The sequence below is a fragment of the Chiloscyllium plagiosum genome, unplaced genomic scaffold (assembly GCF_037043375.1).
Source record: "Chiloscyllium plagiosum isolate Xiang-an unplaced genomic scaffold, Cpla_swu_hap1 HiC_scaffold_19, whole genome shotgun sequence".
NCBI classification, from domain to species: domain Eukaryota; kingdom Metazoa; phylum Chordata; class Chondrichthyes; order Orectolobiformes; family Hemiscylliidae; genus Chiloscyllium; species Chiloscyllium plagiosum.
In genome coordinates, this window is record NW_028270157.1 from 40555116 (window position 1) to 40579083 (window position 23968).

The following is a 23968-nucleotide window of genomic DNA, read 5'->3' on the forward strand; positions in this document are numbered from 1 at the left end:
TAAATTAATGATAAGGTAAAATAACTGACAGGACAGAGATACAATGATTATGCATTAACATTGTGTTTGCAAATGAGTGATAAAAAAAATTACAGTATTATACAGGATCCGTTCAGGCTGACACAAATTTGTAAGCATATAAAACCTAGGGACTTGTGCCCAGCTTCAACAGATAGTTTCAAGTGCTTGAAATTTTTACTATGGGTGGCATAACTCCAGAAGAACCATTTTGAATATACCAAAACACTCAAATACACTTCCAAGGAATTTTATATATGTAATGTTCATAACACGATGAGACAGTCATACTTGCAGCTATTGCGCATTAAAATTTAGATGCATGCTGATTCTGCACAATAATCTGTGTGTGGTACAGATGTTAATTGTTCTATAATTGCTGAGTTCATAAATCTGTGGTAAAAAGGCAGGCATCAGTGTAATTCTACTAAATTAATCTGTACACTGGCTTATAGTTTGCTGAAATAACAGCATTTCAACAACACATACCATTCTGAATGCATAAAGTGAAAAGCAACTTGTGGCAAGGGAGAGACATGTTATGAATGGTGAATCATAATGGACCCGGAGCCTGAAACCCCCAGTTCAAATCCCATCTGCTCCAGAGGTGTGTAATAACATCTCAGAACAAGTTGATTAGAAATATCTAGGATGGTAATCAAGTAGGCTATGTGGTAATTATTAATGTGTCAATCAATCTCTCTTGTCCAGAAATAATTGAATAGGTGAAGTTTAATTCTTTGGGTTGTAAATTGTCATTAATTTAAAAGGGTAAAATTGCATTTTTTTTCTTGTCTTACCTTTGTGTCTTTCTTAATTCTCTCTCAAATTTTATGGAATTGACTACACAAACGCTAATGCACTCATCATAGTCACTGCAAGATGTTGTACTTAAAAAAAAAATGGATTATTTACTAGCAGCACATCTGATCAGCAACTCTGCACATGGTTCTACAATCATAAGTGAAAGGGGTGGAAGTAGCTGCAACCAAAGCAATTTAATTCAATCAATATGGTATTAAATGTGAAGGGAATTTGCAGACCACATTCAATATCAGTCTGGCCAACGTGACTCCAGATTTACATCAAATGTAGTTGATTCTCAACTGCCCTCTGAAATAATCTAGCCAGCCATTCAACTGAAGAGAAATTAGGCAAGGGCAGTTAACTGTCTTTTGAAAAAGTGTATTAACACACATATTAGGGCAGTTGACCAATCAGGTTTGCTTAAAGAGGTTTGAAGGTGCATCTTAAAGGATAAATAAGACGGAGAGATTTACTGAGAGAATGTTCCAGAGCTTAAGACCTTGAAGCTGAAGGCATGTCCAGGTGAAGTAATTAAAATTGGGAATGTTAGAGACCGAGATTGGAAAAGCACAGCTGAGTTACATGGCTGGCAGAAATGACAGAACCAGGAAAAAGGTAGAAAACAAAGGTAGAATTCTAAGAGGCAGTACTGAACTAGGAGCTAAAAAATAAGGGTTATAAGTGAACAGAACTGGGTGAGAGCAGAGATACAGGCAACAAAGTGCTGAACGACTAAGTTTATAGTGGGTGGCACATGTGAGCCCTGCATTGGAATAGATTTGATTTAACAAAGACATGAGAGTTTCAGCAACTGAATGAGCTCAAGAAGGGGAAGCATTGTGATGTTACAAAGGTGAATCTCGCAGTTGTCGCAATGGTACACATGTAATTGCAAACTCTCCATAGAATAACAAGCTCTATCTTTGCTGTAAGGACACTGATAAGTTAACGGACACTGATAAATTAAGATTTTACAGTTGGAAACCTTCAAGAATACTTTCTTATTCCGAATTAGAAGGTGATAACATTTCTGAGGAGCAGGAAAATCGACCTTTCGGGCAAAAGCCCTTTCCACACTGTCCACCACTCAACCAACTTTAGTACAATCTGCAAACTTACTAACACATCCATCTATGCCTGCATCCAAGTCATTTATAAAAATGACAAACAGCAATGGTCCCAAAACAGATCCTTGTGCATACCACTAGTAACTGGACTCCAGACTGAATATTTTCCATCAACCACCACTCGTTGCCTCCTTACAGAAAGCCAGTTCCTAATCCAAACTGCTAAATCACCTTCAATTCCATGTCTCCACATTTTCTCCAATAGCCTACCATGTGGAACGTTATCGCAGGCTTTACTGAATTCCATGTACACCACAACAACTGCCCTCCCCTCATCCACATGCTTGGTCACCTTCTCAAAAAACTCAATGAGGTTTGAGAGACACAACTTGCCCTTGACTAATCCATGTTGACTATTTCCAATCAAATTGTTGCTTGCTAGATAATTATAAAACCTATCTCTTATAATCTTTTCCTAAACTTTTCCTACAACAGACGTAAGTCTGATTCAGCCTCAGACAACCTCCAAGGAAGATGTTAATCAACAAGGTTTGTAGTAGAGTTTGAAGACAATAATTTCAATCTTACTAGTACCTAATTGGAGGAAACTTCTACTCTTTCAACATTGAATGTTGGTTAAGCAGTTTTGATAATTTGAGATAAATGGAAGGGTCAAGAGACGGAGGTAGAGCTGTATGTAGTCAGTAACTTTATTGCTGGAACAGCACAGCAGGTCAGGCAGCATCCAGGGAACAGGAGATTCGACGTTTCGGGCACAGGCCCTTCTTCAGCCTGTGCCCGAAACGTCGAATCTCCTGTTCCCTGGATGCTGCCTGACCTGCTGTGCTGTTCCAGCAATAAAGTTTCAACTTTGATCTCCAGCATCTGCAGACCTCACTTTCTCCTCCTGTATGTAGTCAGCAAACAAGTGGGAAAGTTGACATGGTTTCCAGACAGCATCACCAGATAGGATGAACTCAGGACAGATGTTTTGAAATGGGAACCAGAGATATGCTGCAAGAGTAAACAGAAAATCAATTGCAGGTGATTCTTTTGACAATGATTGCATAATGGAACTAGACAAGTAGACTCACCCAAGTGGAGTGGCATTGGATTGGGATAATGTGACCATCTCTATGAAAGATGGCAGACAGGTGAACAGGTAGAAAAGTTCCCTTTTGTCAAGATCATACCGAATGGAACTCAGTTTCAAGACAGCAGCTTCAGTTCTATAGAAGAGACGAAAACCTGATTGTAGAAATTCAAACATAGAGCTCTGGGAAAGGGAGCCTCAATTTGAAAGGCAATAGCACATTCAAGGACTTGTAAGGAAAGGGAGGTTGAAGATGGGGTCACTGTAGCAAGGATTCAAGAGTCATAGAGTTTGAAGAGATGGAAGATGGCAGCAGACTTATGGAGAGAGGGATCATACTCAAGAGGAGACAGAAACTTTAACAATATTAGTTAGTATGGGAGTTAGAGGAAAGTTGGGTTGCCAGAAATTTAATGGGTATTGAAGATGGATATAATAAGCTTGGAGAGGGATTGTGCAAATACAGAGAAAATCTAGAAATTCATAACAACTGTTGTGAAAGATTACACTAGTTTTATCTGGATAAAATGAATGCAAAATGCAACCTCCAAGAGTTAAGTCTGTAGCTTATCCTTCATCGGGTGTCTCTGACTTGATATTTCTCAATTGGCGTTAGCCAATTACAATTTCAAATACACTTGCACTAATTAGTTTGAATTATTCATTTTGAGCTGAAAAATGTGTTGCTGGAAAAGCGCAGCAGGTCAGGCAGCATCCAAGGAGCAGGAGAATCGATGTTTCGGGCATAAGCCCTTCTTCAGCAATGAGGAAGGTGTGCCAAGCTGGCTAAGATAAAAGGTAAGGAGGAGGTACTTGGGGGGAGGGCCGTTGGGAATACAATAGGTGGAAGGAGGTTAAGATGAGGGTGATAGGCCGGAGAGGGGGTGTGGGCGGAGAGGTCAGGAAGAAGATTGCAGGTCAAGAAGGCGATGCTGAGTCCGAGGGTTGGGACTGAGATAAGGTGGGGGGAGGGGAAATGAGGAAGCTGGAGAATTCTGCATTCATCCCTTGTGGTTGGAGGGCTCCTGGGCGTAAGATGAGGCACTCTTCCTTCAGGCATCGTGTTGCCATGGTCTGGCGATGAGGGATCCTTCCATATCCATCACAAATTCACCTGCACCTCCACACACATCATTTACTGCATCCGCTGCACCCGATGTGGCCTCCTCTACATTGGGGAGACAGGCTACCTACTTGCGGAACATTTCAGAGAACACCTCTGGGACACCTGCACTAACCAACCCAACCACCCCGTGGCTGAACACTTTAATTCCCCCTCCCACTCCGCCAAGGACATGCAGGTCCTTGGCCTCCTCCATCGCCAGACCATGGCAACATGACGCCTGGAGGAAGAGCGCCTCATCTTCCACCTAGGAACCCTCCAACCACAAGGGATGAATGCAGATTTCTCCAGCTTCCTCATTTCCCCTCCCCCCACCTTATCTCAGTCCCAACCCTCGGACTCAGCACCGCCTTCTTGACCTGCAATCTTCTTCCTGACCTCTCCGCCCACACCCCCTCTCCGGCCTATCAACTTAACCTCCTTCCACCTATCCCATTCCCAACGCCCCTCCCCCAAATCCCTCCTCCCTACCTTTTATCTTAGCCTGCTTGGCACACCTTCCTCATTCCTGAAGAAGGGCTTATGCCTGAAATGTCAATTCTCCTGCTCCTTGGATGCTGCCTGACCTGCTGCGCTTTTCCAGCAACACATTTTCAGCTCTGATCTCCAGCATCTGCAGTCCTCACTTTCTCCCATTATTCATTTTGAATCAAGCAACTTCATAACAAAGAACTTGAGTGCTGTATTTAGGTAAGAGTAAATTCTTGATATTTTAAGAAGAAACACTTATCATGATGGAATAAAACATTGTGAGTATCCTCTTAAAAGTAATATAGTGAAGTAATGTAATACAAGCATGACATGATTCAAACATCAGCTGGCAGTTCAACTAATGATCAAATGAACATCAATGTTGAATAGAAAATGGTTATTTCCCTTAAAAGAATAAGTGTCTTTAGATAAAACTAGTGGCTTTGTGTGAAAAATGACATTCTTAGATGTGGAACAGCTGGATTCTCATTATAATAATATTTCATTAATCTATCCCAGCAATATATGGGCCACAATTCTCTTTCCCTCATCTTTCATGTAAATTTGAAAACCTGTGAGGAAGAACGGCAACAAATAACATTGTGCAGTGCCATAAATGTTTTTAAATCACAATTTTTATTTTACTATTTTTTACATTAAAAATTATAAAAAGTAACCCACATTCAATTTACATTACTTACAGATATACAGCATAATTAGAAACTCAGAAATTGAATTCATAAAATATTATTCTACATTTGTTAAAGAACATAATATTTCAAATTTTGCCGAAGGGTACAGTTGAGAATGATTTTAGCTTCTTTCTCTGGTTAGTCACCAGTACTGCACAATATCACTTAAACTGGCAAATACAGATTTTCACTTGATCATTTCCTCATCATCAATTCCAAGTAACAGAATGTCAGAGTTATTCTGTAATAAAAAACAATATTAATTGGAAGACAGCATAAGTGAAAAAACTTCAACAATATTACGTTTACTCAAAGTCATATAGCATGGAAACAGACCTTTTGGTCCAATTTGTCCATGCCAACCAGATATCATAAATTAATCTAGCCCATTAGGAAATAATGTCATAGAAGAACTTCCACAAATATGAAGGACTCATACTGCAGCATAAATTACTAGGGATTATATCTTAGACAAATGAAGCGTTTATCTTTTAGATTACATTACAGTGTGGAAACAGGCCCTTCGGCCCAACAAGTCCACACCGACCCGCCGAAGCGAAACCCACCCATACCCCTACATTTACCCCTTACCTAACACTACGGGCAATTTTAGCATGGCCAATTCACCTGACCCTGCACATCTTTTGGACTGTGGGAGGAAACCGGAGCACCCGGAGGAAACCCACGCAGACACGGGGAGAATGTGCAAACTCCACACAGTCAGTCGCCTGAGGCGGGAATTGAACCCGGGTCTCAGGCGCTGTGAGGCAGCAGTGCTAACCACTGTGCCACCGTGCCGCCCACAATTTTATTTTATCAGTAATTATTTGCTATTGCAAGACATACTTGCAGTTGTTCGTATTATAAAGAGGGACTTTGAAATGGGTGACTTAATGAAGGATTAGTATTAGCAGTGACTGATAGGCTTATTTTTGTAACCAGATTCTCCATAGTTATGAAAATCTCTAACACTGGAAACTTCATTACATCTCATTTGCTTGCGCTTAATTATTTTGAAATATATATCCTATCTCTGAAAGGTTATATTAACCAACTTGTGAATCAACTGAATTGCATTCCTGGTTCCACTTACTGCTGCCAATCGAAGCTGAGAAATTAATGAACAGCCACACTCCTGACCTTACGACTAAAGAACAATTATAGATGATAGCCAAATATGGTTGGGCTGAGAGTGTTTCTCTAAGAAACTCCTACAGTAATACCTATGGGTATGATCATTAGTTAATTGGTACAACTTCAATCATCTCCTCTGGCATTAGATACACTTCCTAACACTAACCCTAATCCTCACTTAATTTTGCTTGAGCTACTTGGTGTCACATTGGGAAATGTTACCTTGACGTTGAGAACAATTACATTCTCTTATCTCCTCCAACATTTAGCAAAGTTTCATTTTCTGAATTAAAGTTGTGATAAGGCCAGCTGCTGAATGGTTATGGAAAATCTAAACCAAGCATCAGCAAGCTGTTTAATGGTGAGTAGGCAATGCTTTTCCTTCCACCAAGATTAAGAAGCTGATAGAGCTATAAGTGAATGAGTATTCCTTTAGGCTTTGTACATATATGAGAAACTTGTACATTGTTAAGGAGAAAACAGCATCACTGCTGTATTAGCACATCTCAGCTAGGTCTGGCACACCAGTCTTCAGCACCACAAAAAGCCCATAGTCAAGTTCCATTGACTTGGTTGTGTCTACTGCACTTAGCGATTTGTTAATGCCACATGGAACAAATTGAATTTGCTGGTATTGTTGCAATATCACTAAGAGAATATGCAGCTAAGGTGAGTTTCATTACAGAACCAAAATGTAAAACAGCACATGTTCAGCCATCTCATAATTAGATATCTTTGCTGAGCTCTCCTGTAACTTTTTTTTAGATTACATTACAGTGTGGAAACAGGCCCTTCAGCCCAACAAGTCCACACCGACCCGCCGAAGCGCAACCCACCCATACCCCTACATTCACCTACCCTTACCTAACACTACGGGCAATTTAGCATGGCCAATTCACCTCACCTGCACATCTTTGGACTGTGGGAGGAAACCGGAGCACCCGGAGGAAACCCACGCAGACACGGGGAGAATGTGCAAACTCCACACAGTCAGTCGCCTGAGGCGGGAATTGAACCCGGGTCTGAGGCAGCAGTGCTAACCACTGTGCCACCGTGCCACCCACAACTTGTATGGATTAGATTTGTGTACAAACTTACTGACTGTTTACTAATCCCAAGTAAGCAAGTGACACAACAGGCACCTGTATCAACAATAGGAAAATTAAGTGAAGAACAAATAGAAATGCCTACTTAGCTCCATGCACTGAAGCAGTTTGTAAATAACCTTACACACAAACTAATTCCACGATGGAAACAGAATACAGGAACAGCAGTAGGTTTTCATTTAGCCTGGAGCCAAACTGTACCCTGACTTCGTTTATCCACCTATTAATTAACAAAAAAAATCTGTCAATCTTAAACTTAAAAGTAATTGAGCCATCATCTACAGCTTCTGTTGGAGAGTTTCACAATCCTACCATTCTTTATGTGAAATGCTTCCCAACTTGTCTCCTGGTTATGGTTTGTAGGATTATGCTCCCAAGAACAAAATTCCCCAACAAACAATGAGAACTTCTCTTGATCTGCACCAATAATTTCTTTTAAAAACCTATCAGAGCATCCCCATGTTTACATTGCAGAATACACAAAATATTGTACTATTTCTAAATTTGACCACTGGAGAACTGGTAACACACTTACAAATCTCCTTCCTAGGTTAATATTTTCCAAGATAATCACACTGAAAATTGCACACATTAGCACTGATGTGATCTAACTAGATCAATGTACAGATGTAGCAGAACCCCTTCCTTTGCATCAAGACAGCTGGAATATAGGTTTGAATATATTTTAGATTTGAATATACCTTTGTATCAAATGTTTAATTGTAATGATCAGTGCACTAGAATCCCCAAGTCTTTGAATCTCCACTGTTCCATAGGCCCTTATCAATATGCACTACAACCCTAAAAACAATTTATTCTCCCAACACTAACCTCCTATACACATCCTCAACCACTCTCCCGCCTATCAACTCTCGACTGATCATGGGTGAAAACACGAAACGCCTAAGAAAGAGACTTGACCAACGATTATTTTAGTTAATAGACAGCTGTGGTCCAGGACTTCAGCATGCAGACTTTTCAATTTATTAGTTCATCTGGCATGATACAGATTTGGCAAAATTGGACTCTTAGTGTTTTAACCGGTTTGCCATGAAAGAGTTTATCAAAGCCTAACTGAAGTCCATTAACTGCACTCCCATTATCTATACACCTAGACACCTTGTTGAAATATTCAATCAAATTTAGACATGATCCCATCCTTTCAAAGCCATGCTCAGTATCCTTGATCAATCCTTCCATCTCTAAGTTAAAGTTTATTTTGTCCTTTAGAATTTTTCCCAATAATTTCCCTACCACAGAAGTTAGACTCACTGGTCTGTGGTTTCCTTGTTTAACCTAACTATCCTTCTCGAAGAATGTCCTCCAGTCCTTTCACATTCCTCCAGTGGCCAAAGAGGATTTCAAGATTAATGTCAGAGCCCCTGCAATCTCCTCCCTTAACTCGCATAGCAGCTTAGGATACATCTCCTCTATGCCTATGGAGTTATCCACATTCAAGCCTGTTAAAACTGCTGATAATGTCTCCTCTGTCATATTAATTCATTCAAGTACATCACAGTCACCCTCCCTGTATTCCATACTAACATCATCCTTCTCTACATGAATACAGATGCAAAATACAAATGTAAAACCCAAGGCATACCTACCAGTTCCACATGCACCTTTGGACCTTGGTCCAAAAGAATCCTACTCTTTCCTTAGTTATTCTGTTGCTCCTAATATACTTATAAGTACCTTTGGATTGTCTTTATGTTATCCGCTAGTGTTTTTCATGTTTTCTCTTTGCTCTCCTAAATTTCTTTTTTAAGCAGCTCCCTGTCGTTACTATATTCCTCTAGGACATCCACGGTTTTCAGCCTTTGGTATCCACCATAAGCTTTCTTTTTTTCCTTATCCAATCTGTGTGCCCCTTCACATCCAGGGTTCTAGTTGGTCCCACCCTTCACCTTTTATGAACATACTGGCACTGCACTCTCACAACTACTCTTTTGAATGTCTCCCACAGCTCTGATATGAAGTTTCCTGCAAGTAGCTGTTCCCCACTTTGGCCAAATCTTGTCTATATTAATATTGACCTTGTTCCAATTCAGAACAAACATTTCTAGTCCATCTTTGTCCACAACATAATTATCTCAATACTTTCTGAATTATGGTCACTATCATCAAAGTACTACTTGCTTGCCTTCATTCTGTAAAATTAGGTCCAAGGCCATCCCCTTTCTTGTAGGACTTAAAAAGGTCTCCTGGACACATTTTAATAATTCCACCCTTTCCAAGCCTTTCACAATCGGTCTATTCAAATTATACGTTAGTAAGATGAAATTACATAATATTATTACACTATTATTTTGACGCTTTTATGAAATTTGCCTACAATTTGTTTATCTCCCACTGACCAGGAAGCAGGACATTCTGCCCGAACTGCTTCATGCAATGTTGACTGTAGGATACGCTCCCTCATGGTTGCTATTTTGCGAGCTTCTTATTTCAGTTTTTTTTGTTGAATTCAAATTTCACCATCTGCATAGTGGGATCCAAACTCATATCTCCAGAACATTAGCCGAGGGTTACTGCAGCAATATATGAAATATGGCAACTGATATGTGCACATCGAGTCATAGTGATGTATAGCATGGAAAAAGACCTTTCGGTCCACCCGTCCATGCCGACTAGATATCCCAACCCAATCTAGTTCCATCTGCCAGCACCCGGCCAATATCCTTCCAAACCCTTCCTATTCATATACACATCCAAATGCCTTTTAAATGTTGCTATTGTACCAGCCTCCACCACTTCCTCAGGCAGCGCATTCCATACACGTACCACCCTGTGTGTGAAAAAGTTGCCGCTTAGGTCCCTTTTATATCTTTCTCCTCTCACCCTAAACCTATGCCCTCTAGTTCTGGACTCACCCACCCCAGGGAAAAGACTTTGCCTATTTACCCTATCCATACCCCTCATAATTTTGTAAACCTCTATAAGGTCTCCCCTCAGCCTCCGACGCTCCAGGGAAAACAGCCCTAGTCTGTTCAGCCTCTCCCTATAGCTCAAATCCTCCAACCCTGGCAACATCTTTGTAAATCTTTTCTGAACTCTTTCAAGTTTCACAACATCTTTCCGATAGGAAGGAGACCAGAATTGCACACAATATTCCAACGGTGGCCTAACCAACGTCCTGTAAGCTGCAACATGACCTCCCAACTCCTGTACTCAATACTGTGACCAATAAAAGAAAGCATACCAAACGCCTTCTTCACTATTCTATCTACCTGTGACTCCACTTTCAAGGAGCTATGAACTTGCACTCCAAGGTCTCTTTGTTCAGCAACACTCTCTAGGACCTTACCATTAAGTGTATAAGTCCTACTAAGATTTGCTTTCCCAAAAAAATGCAGCACCTCACATTTATCTGAATTAAACTCCATCTGCCACTTCTCGGCCCATTGGCCCATCTGATCAAGATCCTGTTGTAAACTTCTTCACTGTCCACTAGATCTCCAATTTTGGTGTAATCTGCAAACTTAGTAACTATACCTCTTATGCTTGCATCCAAATTATTTATATAAATGACAAAAAGTAGAGGACCCAGCACCGATTCTTGTGGCACTCCACTGGTCACAGGCCTCCAGTCTGAAAAACAACCCTCCACCACCACCCTCTGTCTTCTACCTTTGAGCCAGTTCTGTACCCAAATGGCTAGTTCTCCCTTTATTCTGTGAGATCTAACCTTGCTAACCAGTCTCCCATGGGGAACCTTGTTGAACGCCTTACTAAAGTCCACATAGATCACATCTACCGCTCTGCCCTCATCAATCCTCTGAGTTTTTTTGAAGAAGTAACAATCAAGTTTGTGAGACATGATTTCCCACACACAAAGCCATGTTGACTATCCCTAATCAGTCCTTGCCTTTCCAAATACAAAAAGATGTCACAAACGGTAACATGATAATAATAGGTAATCTGTTGTACCATTGCTAATTTGTTGTTAGTTGAGGGTTAAATATTAACCAAAATCCCAGACAGCATTGTAAAACTGGATGAAAGGCCAGCATCCCAAAGTACAGCACCTTCTCATTTCTAACAGCGTATCACTGGTATTGCATTAATGTTAGTCTAGATTAGTGAAGAACAACTTAAGCATTCAATCATCTGAATCAGAGTCACTGAGTCATGACTGATACCTAATCTAATAAACTTGTTATGCTAGTGTTTAACACCACATGTTTAAAAGGACTTAATTCAAGTAATTAATGTAAAATACTTACAGACCAAATTGGCACTTCCTTCAGTTCTTGCTTTTGTTTGTTTGTTCACAGTCTGCTGTGCTTTACTTTGCTCATCCCCTGTGAGTAGTGCTTTTATTTCTGATGGTATTTTTCCCTGGTCCATTGCTGTGCACCACTGCTTGTACTACAAAATAAAAAGACACCAGTGTGGACTTCAAATACAGGTGCAGACCAAAGTCCTGTGTGTCTACTTAAGAGCTCTCAAAAAATTCAGCTGGCAGTATCCACTGAAATCATTCCAAATACAATTGTAAGTACAGATACAGGAACTTATCAGTTCAGGACAGCAAAATATTACATGTAAAGAAGCAGCCCAGAAGGAATAGTCTAAAAATGTTGCCAAAACAATGCTTCAAGTTTTACCAAAAAGTGATGAAACCTGACAAACAGAAATTTTCAAGAATCTTCTGAGGACTAACCAGCTTTAGAAATATGGGCAGGATTAATAAAACAAAAAAAGTTACTTCAAAGTCCAAACCATGTTTCTCATGCTTCATCATAACAATGCTAGTCATCAACACTGTAACTTACCATCTCTAGCTCTTCCCTCAGAGCACAGATTGCTCTCTCTCTTCTAGACACAAGCTCTTCCAAGTACTGATATCGCAATTTCTTTCTTGCTCTGCATTCTCTGGCACTCTGGCGACTTCTCTCAAGCTTTGCCTTTAAATCAATTTTAGCTGGTTTACGTCCTCGCTTTCCAGGTTTCTTCACTTTACCTCCCACCACCTGGGAGAGGAAATGTTTATAGGGATAAACAAAGTATGACATACAGATACTGCAGTTCAACAAATTCCACCCATTAAGTATTTTGAAATTTGCATTTATTGAATTCAGACAGAACACATCTTTTGTTCCATTTTCAAAAGATCTATGAACTGTTAGCCATGAAAGCTATGAAAGTTATAACTTCCCTTCAATTAATGACAAGTTTAGTGTATCAATCTAGTATATTAACATGATGGCCTATTTGTACCTCACATTTTCCTGGTGCCCATTTGTAGTTTCTTTTTAAATTGCTCTCTAACTTTAAATGGGATTTTACAGAATATGTGGCAAAATTGTTTGCACACACCAATATAATTTGGATACTGCCCAAGATATATATTGGATGGGAAATACACAATTTAAAAGGGAATCACACATACTGTAATAAAATGAGAGATCAGCCACTTTCCCCTATATTTGTACAAGCTTTTTGTTAGTCAAACAGGGATTATGAAGCAATTATTACAAGGTTGTTTGAGGAAGCTTGTTACAGACGAATTGGCTACCAATTTCCTACAAAAAACAGGAACTGCTGGATAAGCTCAGTAGGTATGGCAGCATCTGTGCAGAGAAATCAAAGTTATGTTTTGGTCTGGTGACCCTTCCTCAGAATGCGTCACCAGACCTAAAATGTTACCTTTGATTTCTCTTAAGCAGATGTTGCCAGATCTGAACTTTACCAGCAACTTCTGTTTTGTTTCCGATTTACAGCATCTGCAGTTGTTTCGAATTTTACCAATTTCCTGCACTACAGCAATGTCTATACAACTTGTCGCTATGAAGTACTTAATGTCTGGTGTTGTGAAAACCACTATATAAAAGATTGATATTGTCTCTAACCTTTTGCTGTTGACCTTTATGACAGAAACAGAGCTTTAACCTTTCAGCAATGGTACATTGCACTTTTGCCTGTCAATTTATCAGCTGTTCAACTCCGTTTACCGTTCTTAATTCTTTTCTCATCCCTTCAAAATTCACCTTCCATTAAATTTAGAACCCCAGTTTTCTGATTCTCAAACCTAGCAATAAATTCAATCATGTTATCGTCAGTACTCCACAGGTGTGTCTCACCACAATCTGATTCTGTTATGATGCTCATCAGAAAATATATTTTGTTGCCATGCAGGCTTTAATATATATTGCTCCAGAAAACTCCCAAATACAGTGTGAAAAGCACAGAATCTCAAATACTATATGAAAATTCAAATTTCACATCATATTCGCATTTTTGTTCCAAGTGCTTCTCTGTTCTTCAAATTTACACTTTACATCACCCATTTACCCAGTGTATCAGGAGGTCTGAATCGAGAGTGCGGTGCTAGAAAAGCACAGCAGGTCAGGCAGCATCCGAGGAGCAGGAGAATCAATGTTTCAGGCATAAGCCCTTCATCAGGAACGAGGCTTGTGGGCCAGGGGGCTGAGAGATAAATGGGAGGGGGGGTTGTGGCGGGGGTGGGGTGAAGGTAGCTGAGAGTGCAATAGGTAGCTGAAGGTGAGGGAGAAGGTGATAGGTTGGAGAGGAGGATGGAGTGGATAGATGGAAAAGGTGATTGACAGTTCAGGAGGGTGGTGCTGAGTTGGAGGCATGGGATTAGGATAATGGGGGGGAAAGATGAGGAAACTGTTGAAGTCCACATGAATCCTGTGTAGTTGGAGGGCCCCCAAGGCGGAATATGAGGCGTTCTTCCTCCAGGCACTGGATGGTAAGGGTTTGGAAATGGCAGAGGTCCAGGACCTGCATGTCTTTGACAGAGCAGGAGGGCAGTTGAATGTTCAGCCACAGTGTGTGAGGTTGGTTGGTGCAAGTGTTCCGGATATGTTCTCTGAAACAATCCGCAAATAGGCATCCTGTCTCCCCGATGTAGAGGAGACCACATCGGGTGCAATGGATACAGTAGATGACATTGGTAGAGGTACAGGTAAATTTCTGTTGGATGTGGAAGGATCCTTTTGGGGGATCCAGCACCACACTCTCGACTCTGATCTCCAGCATCTGCAGTCCTCACTTTCTCCTAGGATCAGGAGATCTGTAGTGTTACGACATGAGGTTAACCCTCCTGCTTAATTTAAATTTGAGAGGCCAAGAACTATTTAAAGTAAAAACTTTCTTTCTTAAAACATAACAGCAAATAATTAACTCTTTACAACTTCTTCCTCTAAGCTATCTTTTACGTCCCCTTCTATAATACTAGTCCAATAAAATCCTCAATTAAGATTTACCAAAAATTCAAATTTCAAAAACCGACAGCTATCGAATCTTCCCTTTTATTTCTTCCTCTGTAGATTTGCTCTCCAGGTCAGTGTTGATATTTTTTTCTCTGTGCAAACTCCTTCTCTAGACAGGTCCCTCTCAGAGAGTTCTTACTGGCAGCATACACCTGTTGGTCTTTTGGCAGTTCTCCCTCAACTGTTCAAGCTTTCCCAATCCTATACCCCAAAGCATCAGATTGTGTCATTGGCTTTAGTATTGTCAATATACTAAATTCAAACTTGATCGGAGTTTGGTATTTTTCGGGGTACATTTTAAATTGATTGGTCTAATTCGAAATTTTTTTTTTGTCTCCAAGCAACCAGCTACTCTAGCTGTTGGACCAAAAGGTTACATTTTAGCTTGTTCAGAACACTTGGTGCTGTCAGGTACTTCTGCTAGCTTTTAACTCTCTTAAAGTTTCAGTGCACTTCTACACCTCAATAATATCCACCCCTTAAGAAAAAAATGAAACGTCATAATGAAAAGATGGCTTCTTTGTTTTTTACTTACGTTTAAACACATTACCCTAACATACCAATAACTTATATAAACGACCCACAACATGTACAATTTTTAAACTAAAAGTCTGTAAGATAAGACTCCAATGAAATAGTCTCATATTTTTGTCTTTAAAGTGTTCTAAGGACGTAAGCGGTTTGTGATGTGCGTACACAACCATCTCAGATGCATTGTTCGTGATATACACATTAAAATGGTGTAAGGCCAGTACCAAACTCAATAGTTTTTTTTTCAATCATGGAGTATTTCATCTGGTGGTTGTTGATCTTCTTTGAAAAGTAACCAACTGGCAGTTCAATCTCATCCTCACCTTCCTGTAGGAGTACAGCTCCAACTCCTGTCACTAGCATCGATGGCAACTTTAAAAGGTTTTAAAAAGTTTGATGTAGCTAAAACTGGTGTAGTGGTTAATATTGATTTCAAATGGTCAAATGCCACCTAGCATTGTTCTGTCCACCAAAACTTTGTGTTCTTCTTCAGCAAATTGGTTAACGGTGGCACTACACTGCTGAAGTTTGGAACAAACTTCTGATAGAATCCGCTGAGTGCTAAGAATCAAAGCACCTCTTTCTTCGAGGTTGGTCGTGGAAATTCCTCAATGGCCTTCGCCTTTGCGTTCTGTGGGGTCAACCTTCCATGATTGATGTTATGTCCCAAGAACATCACCTGTGCTTTCACGAATTCAGTTGTAGACAACTAGCATTGTAATGATCAATGATAATTAGCACGGTTTTCTGCAAACTCAGAATGTCCACGAACAGCAACTGACACACTGGTGCTAATAAAGGCACTGACTTCCAGTTTCAGAAATTGCTGCCGTGCATGGATCTTGGGAGATTTTGGAACTGTGTTCATAATTCAAGGTAAAATAGAGGGTCCCTGTGACCTGTTCTGAACTTTGCTTGGCAACAGGCCTGGAGTGGTTAAAGATCAAAAAGGGGCCCAGATTGTATTACTGGGGTGACAGTCTAAGGTTGGAGACAATGGCAGCAGTCCAAGTTTACATTAGGTAGACTCAACCTCCCAAAGTCTAAAAAAAAGTTAAAAATAAACAATTGTGCTTTGTACCGACTGTGAAAATCAAGAATAACTAATCAGCATTTCTACCTGGATGTGAGGTTGCCATGGGGAAAGAGTGCAGAAGAAACCATTTTTTGAGATCAAGTTACAAACGTCTGTACAAATCAATGAATATCACAAACAGCAGTTTTCCATTATCAGTAAAAAAAAAAGGAGACTGCTTGGGCTTTGTCAACCAACAGAACTAGGTACAAGAAGGAAAATGTCTGTACTTGAAGAGATGCATCTCAGAGACATTTAAGGACACTGATGTGGCCAGAAGGGAAGAATCATCAGTGCCAGCTTAACAGCTTGAAGTGGATTTAAGATTCTTTCCAAGCAAATACTCAAAGTTACTACTTGACAAGACCAGAAAATGCAGATCTAATGGAAGTTGGAAGGAACAATGGCCTATTTGCGACAAAAACTCAAATTCCAGGAAGTGAGAGATATGAGAGTAACTAACAGAGAGGAAAATTCCTCTTACATATCAGAGCTAGAACAACATTTAAGTAGTTTGTAACAATAAATGTGTAAAAATGTGAAAGCTTACATAATTAATTCAGAGGAGAAAGTGAGGACTGCAGATGCTGGAGATCAGAGCTGAAAATGTGTTGCTGGAAAAGCGCAGCAGGTCAGGCAGCATCCAAGGAGCAGGAGAATCGACGTTTCGGGCATGAGCCCTTCTTCAGGAATGAGGAAAGTGTGTCCAGCAGGCTAAGATAAAAAGTAGGGAGTAGGGACTTGGGGGAGGGGCGTTGGAAGTAGGTTAAGGTGAGGGTGATAGGCCGGAGTGGGGGTGGGGGCAGAGAGGTCAGGAAGAAGATTGCAGGTTAGGAAGGCGGTGCTGAGTTCGAGGGATTTGACTGAGACAAGGTGGGGGGAGGGGAAATGAGGAAACTGGAGAAATCTGAGTTTATCCCTTGTGGTTGGAGGGTTCCTAGGCGGAAGATGAGGCGCTCTTCCTCCAACTGTCGTGTTGCTATGGTCTGGCGATGGAGGAGTCCAAGGACCTGCATGTCTTTGGTGGAGTGGGAGGGGAAGTTGAAGTGTTGAGCCACAGGGTGGTTGGGTTGGTTGGTCCGGGTGTCCCAGAGGTGTTCTCTGAAACGTTCCGCAAGTAGGCGGCCTGTCTCCCCAATATAGAGGAGGCCACATCGGGTGCAGCGGATGCAGTAAATGATGTGTGTGGAGGTGCAGGTGAATTTGTGGTGGATATGGAAGGATTCCTTGGGGCCTTGGAGGGAAGTAAGGGGGGAGGTGTGGGCACAAGATTTGCATTTCTTGCGGTTGCAGGGGAAGGTGCCGGGAGTGGAGGTTGGGTTGGTGGGGGGGTGTGGACCTGACGAGGGAGTCATGGAGGGAGTGGTCTTTTCGGAACACTGATAGGGGAGGGGAGGGAAATATATCCCAGGTGGTGGAATCCGTTTGGAGGTGGCGGAAATGACGACGGATGATACAATGTATATGGAGGTTGGTGGGGTGGTAGGTAAGGACCAGTGGGGTTCTGTCCTGGTGGCGATTGGAGGGGCGGGGCTCAAGGGCAGAGGAGCGGGAAGTGGAGGAGATGCGGTGGAGGGCATCGTCAATCACGTCTGGGGGGAAATTGCGGTCTTAGAAGAAGGAGGCCATCTGGGTTGTGCAGTATTGGAACTGGTCCTCCTGGGAGCAGATGCGGCGGAGACGAAGGAATTGGGAATATGGGATGGCGTTTTTACAGGGGGCAGGGTGGGAGGAGGTGTAGTCTAGGTAGCTGTGAGAGTCGGTCGGTTTATAGTAAATGTCCATAATTCAGATACTAACTTTGTTAAAAAGCATCTAGTTATGTTTTCAATACTATAAGATCTTTTACTGAATGTATGCCTCTGTCACTTTGTGTACTTTCTCTATTATATACATATCATTTGTGCTAGTACTGTAACATCACCATATATTTTGTGAAAACCCCATTATCGCAAGAATTCAACTTCTTTAACGAAAAATAGCTATATACTTGACACAAACTTATTTAAAGATCTAGATTCTTTTAATATTGTTTTTAAGAGGCTGTAATAATATTCCAAATTTAACCTATACTTCCCTTACTATACTATTGGTGATTTAAGGACACGTTTAAAATAAGTATAAGCGAAAACAGAGCTGAAACATGTTTACAAACATGGCTCTCCGTGGGCCCGAGCAGAGACATGTTGATACCACTCGGCACACTCACCTTACTGTCATCCATACTGGGCCGATAAGCCACTGCCTCGGTCAGACACCAACACCAACACCAACAACCCCCAGGCCCCGGTCGCCAGGAGGGGCCCTGTTAGCAACAGAGGCCACACTTCCAGATCTTGTTCTCTCCCGACCACTCGCAGCCACTCGCTTGAAAACAAACAGAGGCGCATGTGCAGGATCGTCATCACTCGGCGACGGAGCCTCTGCAATGTCAGCGCTGCGCACAAGCGGGCCCAACACACACAATAACAACCTCACTCCACAAACACTAACAACCCCACATCCTGAAACATCAATAACACCACACCCCCAAACACCAACAACCCCACACCCCCCAAACATCAATAACACCACACCCCCAAACACCAACAACCCCACACCCCCCAAACATCAATAACACCACACCCCCAAACACCAACAACCCCACACCCCAAACACCAACAACCCAACATCCTCAAACACCAACAACCCCACAACCCCAAACACCAACAACCCCACACCCCCAAACACCAACAACCCCACACCCCCCAAACATCAACAACCCCACACCCCCAAACACCAACAACCCAACATCCTCAAACACCAACAACCCCACACCCCCAAACACCAACAACCCCACACCCCAAACACCAACATCCCCAAACACCAACATCCTCAAACACCAACAACCAACATCCTCAAACACCAACAACCCAACATCCTCAAACACCAACAACCCCACACCCCCAAACACCAACAACCCCACACCCCAAACACCAACATCCTCAAACACCAACACCCCCAAACACCAACAACCAACATCCTCAAACACCAACAACCCCACACCCCCAAACACCAACAACGCAACATCATCAAACACCAACAACCCCACACCCACAAACACCAGCAACCCAACATCCTCAAACACCAACAACCCCACACCCACAAACACCAGCAACCCAACATCCTCAAACACCAACAACCCAACATCCTCAAACACCAACAACCCCACACCCCTGAACACCAACAACCCAACATCCTCAAACACCAACAACCCCATACCCCAAACACCAACAACCCAACATCCTCAAACACCAACAACCCCACATCCTGAAACACCAATAACCCCACACCACCAAACACCAGCAACCCAACATCCTCAAACACCAACAACCCCAAACACCAACAACCCAACATCCTCAAACACCAACAACCCCACATCCCCAAACACCAACAACCCAACATCCTCAAAAACCAACAACCCCACACCCCCAAACAGCAATCACACCCCCAAACACCAACAACCTCAAACACCCCCAAACACCAATAACCCCACACCCCAAACACCAACAACCCAACATCGTCAAACACCAATAACCCCACACCCCCAAACACCAACAACCCAACATCCTCAAACACCAACAACCCCACACCCCCAAACACCAACAACCCAACATCCTCAAACACCAACAACCCCACAAACCCAAACACCAACCACAGCCCCAAACACCAACAACCCCAAACACCAACAACAACCCACACCCCCAAACATCAACAACCCAACATCCTCAAACACCAACAACAATCCCACACCCCCAAACAAGAACAACCCCACACCCCCAAACATCAACAACCCCACATCCTCAAACACCAACAACCCCACACCCCCAAACACCAACACCCCAACATCCTCAAGCACCAACAACCCCACAAAACCAAACACCAACCACAGCCCCGAACAGCAACAACCCCAAACACCAACAACAATCTCACCCCCCAAATACCAACAACCCAACATCCTCAAACACCAACAACAATCCCACACCCCCAAACACCAACAACCCAACATCCTCAAACACCAACAACCCCACACCCCCAAATACCAACAACCCAACATCCTCAAACACCAACAATCCCACACCCCCGAACAGCAACAACCCCGAACACAACAACCCCAAACACCCCCAAATACCAACAACCTAACATCCTCAAACACCAATAACAATCCCACACCCCCAAACACCAATAGCGCACCATCCTCAAACACCAATAACCCCACACCCCCAAACACCAACAACCCAACATCGTCAAACACCAACAACCCCACTCTCGCAAACACCAACAACAACCCCATATAACAACAACCCAACACCGCCAAACACCAACAACCCCATATAACAACAACCCCACATCCTCAAACACCAACAGCCCCACACCCCCAAAGACCAACAGTCCCACACGCCAAACAACAACCTCTCACTCCCAAACACAAACAACCCTACACTCCCAAACACCAACAACAACCCCAAACACCAACAACCTCATATAATAACCCCACACCTCCAAACACCAACAACGCCACACCTCCAAAAAACAACCCAACATTCCCAAACAACAACCTCATACCCCCAAACAACAACCCCACACCCCCAAACAACAACAACCCCACACTCCCCAAACAACAACCATCCCACACTACCCAAACAAGAACAACCTCACACTCCCAAATAACAACAACCCAACACCCCCAAACAACCTCATACCCCCAAACAACAACACAAATCCCACATTCCCAAAACAACAACTGCACACTACCCAAACACCAAACCCCCATTCCCCAAACAACAACAACCCCACATCCCCAAACAACAACCCCACACTCCCAAACAACAACAACCCCACACTAGCCAAACAACAACAACCCCACACTCCCGAAACAACAACAACCCCACACTAGCCAAACAACAACAACCCCACACTCCCAATCAATAACAAACCCAGCCTCCCCATACAACAACCCCACAATCCCCAAACACTCCCCAATTGACAACAACAATGCATACTCCCCAAACAACAACAACCCACACTCCCTAAATGACAACAACCCCACACTCTGGAAATGACAACCCCACACTCCCCAATCGACAACAACAACCCCCGCCTCCCCAAACAACAACACCACACTCCCCAAACAACAACAACAAACACAGCATTCCCATACAACAGCCCCACAATCCCCAAACAACGACACCACACTCCCCAAACAACAACCTCACACTCCCCAAACAACAACACCACACTCCCCAAACAACAACAAACCCAGCATCCCCACACAACAGCCCCACACTCCCCAAACAACACCACTCTCCCCAAACAACAACCTCACACTCACCAAACAACAGCCCCACAATCACCAAACAACCCCACACTCCCCAAACAACAACAACCCCACACTTCCCAAACAACAACAACCTCACACTCCCCAAACATCAACAACCCCACACTCCCCAAACATCAACAACCCCACACTCCCCAAACAACAACAACCCCACACTCCCCAAGCACTCCCATTCTCAACAACAACCCCACACTCCCCAAATGACAACAACCCCACACTCCACAAACAACCCACACTCCCCAAACAACAACCCCACACTCCCCAAACATCAAACCCACACTCCCCAAACAACAACAACCCCACACTCCCCAAGCACCCCCATTCTCAACAACAACCCCACACTCCCCAAATGACAACAGCCCCACACTCCACAAACAACCCACACTCCCCAAACAACAAACCCACACTCCCCAAGCAACAATAACCGCACACTCCCCAAACAACAGGAACAACCTGACATTCCCCAAACAACAAGAACCCCACATTCCCTAAACAACAATGACAAACCCACATTCCCCGAACAACTCCACATTCCCCAAACAACAATGACAACCCCACACTCCCCAACAACAACAACTACACACTCCGCAAACAACAACATCTACAACAATTCCACACTCCCCAAACAACCCCATCTACAATAGCAACCCCCTTCTCCCCAAACAACCCCATCTGCAACAATAACCTTACACTCCCCAAAGAACAACCCCATCTACAAAACCCCGTACTCCACAAACAACCCCATCTACAATAACAACCCAAACCCCGCAAACAACAACAAAAACCCACACTTCCTAACCAATAACCGCACATTCCCCAACCAACAACGACAATCCTACACTCCTCAAACAACAACCCACACTCCCCAAACAACACCAACAACACCACACTCCCCAAATAACAACAACCCAACAGTGCCCAAACAACAACATCAACTCCACGCTCCCCAAACAACATCAACCCCACACTCCCCAAACAACAACATCAATCCCACACTCCTCAAACAACATCAACCCCATACTCCCCAAACAAGATCAACCTCACACTCACCAAACAACAACAACCCCACTCTCCCCAAACAACAACCGCACACTCCCCAAACAACATCAACCTCACACTCCCCAAACAACAACAACCTCACACTCCCCAAACACCAACCTCATACTCCCCAAACAACAACCCCACGCTCCCCAAGCACCCCCATTCTCAACAACAACCCTACACTCCCCAAATGACAATAACCCCACACTCCACAAACAACCCACACTCCCCAAAGAACAACAACCCCACACTCCCCAAACAACAACAAACCCGACATTCCCCAAACAACAAGAACCCCACATTCCCTAAACAACAATGGCAACCCCACATTCCCCAAAAAACCCCACACTCCCCAACAACAACAACCCCACACTCCCCAAACACCAACATACACCGCACACTCCCCAACAAAAACAACCCCACACTCCCCAACAACAACTCCACATTCCACAAACAACAATGACAACCCCACACTCCCCAACAACAACATCAATACCACACTCCCCAAACAACAACAACAACCTCACACTCTCAAACAACAACAACCCCACACTCCCCAAACAACAACAAACCCGACATTCCCCAAACAACAACAACCCCACATTCCCTAAACAACATTGGCAACCCCACATTCCCCGAACAACTACACATTCCCCAAACAACAATGACAACCCCACACTCCCCAAACAACAACATCAACCGCACACTCCCCAACAAAAACAACCCCACACTCCCCAAACAACAATGACAACCCCACACTCCCCAACAACAACAACCCCACATTCCCCAAACAACAACATCAACCGCACACTCCCCAACAAAAACAACCCCACACTCCCCAAACAACAATAACAACCCCACACTTCCCAAACAACAATGACAACCCCACACTCCCGAACAACAACAACTCTACATTCCCCAACCAACAACAACAATCCTACACTCCCCAAACAACAACAACCCCACACTCCCCAAACGACACCAACAACCCCACACTCCCCAAACAACAACATCAACCCCACGCTCCCCAAACAACGTCAACCCCACACTCCCCAAACAACAACATCAACCTCACACTCCACAAACAACAACATCAACCCCACACTCCCCAAACAACATCAACCCCACACTCCCCAAACATCAACAGCAACCTCACACTCCCCAAACAACAACATCAACCCCACGCTCCCCA

The 23968-nt window shown here is 43.0% G+C and overlaps 1 protein-coding gene across 1 annotated transcript; it reads right to left on the minus strand.

The window, feature by feature from the left end:
* Nucleotides 1-5196: 5196 nt before the first annotated feature.
* On the minus strand, nt 5197-18728 carry crebl2 (cAMP responsive element binding protein-like 2). The gene is made up of 4 exons (XM_087997247.1): nt 18568-18728; nt 12290-12487; nt 11738-11882; nt 5197-5512 (listed from the first exon to the last, which is right to left on the minus strand). Coding segments are annotated over exons 1-4 (360 nt in total). The 5' UTR covers nt 18583-18728; the 3' UTR covers nt 5197-5510.
* Between the last annotated feature and the right edge of the window lie 5240 nt (nt 18729-23968).